This window comes from Triplophysa dalaica, chromosome 13 (genome assembly GCF_015846415.1).
Source record: "Triplophysa dalaica isolate WHDGS20190420 chromosome 13, ASM1584641v1, whole genome shotgun sequence".
Classification (NCBI taxonomy): Eukaryota; Metazoa; Chordata; class Actinopteri; order Cypriniformes; family Nemacheilidae; genus Triplophysa; species Triplophysa dalaica.
The window spans coordinates 20,057,094-20,062,051 of record NC_079554.1 but is presented as its reverse complement, the minus strand read 5'-3'; the positions used below and the strand labels follow the sequence as shown (position 1 = coordinate 20,062,051).

The 4,958-nt window shown below is 40.6% G+C and overlaps 1 protein-coding gene across 1 annotated transcript; it reads left to right on the top strand.

Moving 5' to 3' along the window:
• Nucleotides 1-3,566: 3,566 nt before the first annotated feature.
• Nucleotides 3,567-4,365, top strand: LOC130434829 (putative nuclease HARBI1). The gene is made up of 2 exons (XM_056765186.1): nucleotides 3,567-3,694; nucleotides 3,789-4,365. The coding sequence occupies exons 1-2, from the start codon at nucleotides 3,583-3,585 to the stop codon at nucleotides 4,157-4,159; spliced, it is 483 nt and encodes a 160-aa protein (XP_056621164.1). The 5' UTR covers nucleotides 3,567-3,582; the 3' UTR covers nucleotides 4,160-4,365.
• The last annotated feature ends 593 nt before the right edge of the window (nucleotides 4,366-4,958 follow it).

Below are 4,958 nucleotides of genomic sequence, written 5' to 3'. Positions count from 1 at the left end.
CCATATTTTTTTTATCTGAATGGTTTCCTGGGTATTGTATATATCTGTTGAACACAAAATACGTTTTGGGATATTTAGGAAAGCAAACAATTCTGGGTCAATTTTTACCATTAATTTTTTTCTGCTATGGTAGTCAATGATGCCAAAGAATTTTCAGCAGCTAACATTCTACCAAATATCTTTGTGTTCAACCGGACAAATAATTGTAGGCTACTGAGCGTAGTAACGTTAAATAATAATGTAAGGCTTTAATAATAATTTATCATAGCTTTATACAGTGTGATGGAGTTACTTTACACAATTTCACTCATATCTGCAGTGCATTTTTGTTTTTGGAGATGTGAATTAAATATTTGAATTGTAATTGTGATGTTTCAGCGGAGCGGTGAGTGTGTGATTGTGCACTACTTACGCATTCAGGCGGTCTGCAATACTTTGCCACGCTTTTTCTCTTTGCTTTATCACTGTGGCGGTGTTGCCTTTCTTCTTAATTATATCTTTTACCTCCTCGTATGCCTCCATGAGGATTTGTGCTTCCGACGGGGAAAAGTACGCGGCTCTAGTTGCTACGGAGCCCGGGAGAGGACAGGCGCGGTTCACTTAGTTTTGTCGTGGCCACGAGATATTAACTCGTGGGAACGTGATAATATGATGAGACCACGACATATTATCTCGAGGGAACGTGATATTATGTTGTCGCCACGACATCAGCTTGTTGAGGTAACGATATCCGTTTCTCGTGCCCACGACTTCTTATGTTGAGGGAACGACATCCTTATCTTGTGGTCACGACTTAAATGCGTGCGCGTCTAAGCACCTGGAACTATCAGAAATAGATAGGACTATCATCATATTTATTTTTAATTAAGATATATCGCTGAACTTATTAAAAACACACACATTCGTTTCCTTTTAGTCGTTTTAATTTTATCCTGTGATAAATGAACAGGTTTAATTGCGATATGGCTGGGATGTCAGAAGCATAGGCTACGGTTTAATCTTAGCCGTTGTACTCTGCTTCTTATGTTGTCCACCGGTTTTTTTGTGTTTCTCCTGCTTTTATTAATGTAAAGCTGCTTTGACAGAATGAAACAATTGTGAAAAGTGCTATATAAATAAAATTCCATTGAATAAATAGATGAGCTATAATAATAATCACTTTAATTTATATAGCGCCTTTCAAAGGACCCAAGGTCGGTTGCTCACTGCACTGCAAAAATGTCTTTCTTACTTAGTATTGTTGTCTTGTTTTCAGTTAAAAAAAAATATCTAAAAACAATCTTAAATATTTTCTTGAGCAAAATTACCTAGGAAAATAAGCAAAAAAATCTGCCAGTGAAACAAGAGAACTTTTCTAAAATTAAGTGTTTATGGAAAAAGTAAACTTATTTCAAGAGAATTTTCTTATTATATTGACAGATTTTTTTTTGCTTCTTTTAAGCACACATTTACTTAAAGTTTATATTTTTTGTCTAAACTATACTTATTTTGCTAGGTCATTTAGCAAATCAAGAAAATACATCTTTATTTAAGTTTTTATTTTTTTGATATTTTTACTGAAAACAAGACAAAAATACCAAGTCATTTTTTTGTGACTCCATTAAGCGTGCGTGCGTGTGCGTGCGTACCCAGAAGGTGCCTGTTCACACATTGTCTGTACTGTTTTAGCAGTGAAAAAGAATACCCACAGACAAGGCACGGGTGGTGGGTCACCAAAGGCTGACCTTACCCCAGCAGAGGACATGGCCTTGGAGCTAAATAAAGGCAGGCCCGTCTTAGAGGGGCTCCCTGGGGGGAAAGAGACGAGCATAGGTTCCTCCCAAGATGCCACCCGCTTCATTCAAGGTATGTCCTTCCATCTCTACATGGGATACAACCACATTCATATTGAATCAATTTGGACTGTCTGACTTTGGTTTACCTATTGCCTTGCAGTGTCTGGCAGCACTGTGTTCCTGTTAGAGCCACCAGCACAAGCACCAGACGATGCTGATCCAGTGAGTACTCCATCAAAGGCATACTGTAGGCCTGGCATGTCTTGTCTAATAGCTTCAATATGAATCCGATTAAATGTGATAGGGTGAAAGCCCCAGTGCAGCAGCAACAGCACATGATGGAGACGATGATGAGCAGGAGACCATCTCTCTGGATTCCAGAAGGCGTGAGGTATCATGTTAAGACTGTGAAAGTACTATTTACTCTACAATGGTGAGGAGTCCTCATCAAAATCAAAAAAATCTAATTTCTTTTACAGGACCCAGATGCTATACAGTGGGAAAACCAGCCTGGCAACATAGTGCGTATTAATAAAAGGACACCACATCCTGCCAAATTCCAGCTGCGCTAATTGTATTGTTCACAGAGCTCACAAGCTATCAGAAAGTTGTATGGCAACCACCTCCGGCGCCAAATAGAACTGGCAGACATAGGCATTCAGTACAAGAAGAAACAGATGGAAAATCGTGCACTGGAGTCCGAAATAAAAAAGAGGACAATTAGGAAACTGGACCTTGAAATTAAAAAACTTGAGAGGGAGGTGAGATATGCCTTCAATGTACACTGTATGCTAACTGTAACACAAATGTATTAATCATTATTTTTCTTTCCTCCCCCAGCTCCAAGAAGATGACACAGCTCAAAATAAAAATTAGGTATATTCTCGTAAAGTCAAGTGAGCCATGACATATGAGCTCTTATTGTGAGCACACAGGACGGTGGCATCTTTCTAAGGTTTTTTTATTTTCACAGCAATCAGTACAACCACGTCATCGTTATAAGGCACCGGCCTCTTTTGCCCATCCACCCAGCACCAGGTGTGGGTACTAGCCTATATGAAGGCCCAAAATTGTGTGTTCCTTTCTGGTCTGACAATGGCATGCCCATTCTTGCGAGATGTGGTGGATGAAGAAGCACTTGTGCTGAGGAGAGCCTTCAGGCGAGAAAGGGTCTTCAGGGACCGGTTGGACCCACTGGCCTTCCCTGATGACCATCTATATGAAAGATACGGGTTTTCTGCAGATGGCATCAGGTATCTATGCAGACTACTGGGTCCCAGGATTAAGCATCGCACTGCACGGAGCCATGCACTGAGTGTGGAGCAAATGGTTTGTGTGGCCTTGTGCTTTTTTGCTAGTGGAGCCTTCCTGTACTCTGGGGGATGCAGAATAGCTGAACAAGGCCACAATTTGTCACACAATAAGGAGTGTGTGTCTGGCTATCAAAGCATTAGCAGATGTCTTCATCTCCTTCACTGGCCACAGAAGACTCTGTGACATCAAAGAGGAGTTCTATAGGATTGCAGGTAAGAGGATCTACAAATTACAGGACAACTGTTAACACATAGTAGGATACTCATAACTTTGCGTGCCAGGTTTCCCCAATGTCATTGGTGCAGTGGACTGCACACACATAAGGATAAAATCACCCTCAGGTGCCCACGAGGCCCATTTTGTGAATAGGAAATCCTTTCACAGCATTAATGTTCAGGTGAACATAACTTTTTGATATTGTCCATTGACAAACACTCTGCATTGCCAGTGATGTGGATTGATTGGTGTAATATTCCTCATCTTATGATTTCAGATGGTCTGCAAAGCTGACTGTGTGATCAGCAATGTTGTGGCAAAATGGCCTGGCTCAGTCCATGACTCCAGAATCTTTCGGGCCTCTGAAATCTATCAGTGCCTATCACAAGGTAAGACACACAACCCCTATTTATAACCATCATGGCTGTGTCAAGAATATCACTGTGTTTATGAGGTAGTAATGATGAGATTTTGTGTTGACAGGTGAATTCTCTGGTGTGTTGCTGGGAGACAGGGGGTATGGCTGCCAGCCTTTTCTCCTGACACCTTTCACAGACCCCCAGGAAGCACAGCAGGCCTACAACCATGCCCATGCCAGGACCAGGGCCAGAGTTGAAAAGACCTTTTGCCTCCTGAAGGCACGCTTTCACTGCCTTCACAAATTAAGGGTCAGCCCTGTTAGGGCATGTGATATTACTGTGGCTTGTGCTGTCCTCCACAATGTGGCCTGCCTGAGGAAGGAGAGGGCCCCCATAGTGCCACCAGCCATGGACTGGGACAATCCGGCAATCTTCCCTGATGACGACAGTGGTCGGCTGCTGAGGGACCAATATGTGTTGAATTATTTTAGTTAGTATGTGTGCTTTCAATTTTGGTTAAATATGTCCTGCGGTGGCAGAGGAATTTGGTTTTTTTTGGGTTTTCGAATTTGGCCTCTTATGATGTTTGTGCGGTATACTGTGTGTAATACAAGGCTGCAGGGAGGCTACTGCATCCATTCATTTGTCTGTTCAGTTGATGTGTATGGATTTGTCCTGCATTTATTTTAGTGTGCAGACATGCAGGGTGTGTTATATACAGACCTTTGAATGTGTATGTATCATTTTGTATAATATGCTTTGATTCTGTGCTTTCCATCTTGTAGAGTCACTGTGACTTCAGTTTCGAAAGGAGCTGATGGTTTACCTGCTTTGTTTTGTCCTTATTCAATAAAGGAACATAATGTTACACATTGTGTTTTTATATTCATATGGAATGTGTATTTGTTTATATGACCGAGTACTAGGGCCACACTGAGGAAAAAGGATAAAGTCATACATTTATGAGGCAGAAAAGCTACATATTCTTTTTACAGTTTTGATACTTATGACAATGTGATACTTAATATTCTGGCTCATCAGCATGTCTTTCTTTATGAAACCATACTGAAGTACAATTTCACGAAATGCCCCACATCTGTCATTTTAACAACTGTCCTCCTTTAAAACAACTGGTTACAATATTTTGACTTGTCTTTTTTTTCCCTCTGTGGCCCTAATATTCTATAATTTTATATATAGCCTTATAGTCTATGGGAAACTGTAAATTATCTAATGATAGCAACATCATCTAAAAATCATTATTTATCCAAAATGATTGAAATTAATGATCACA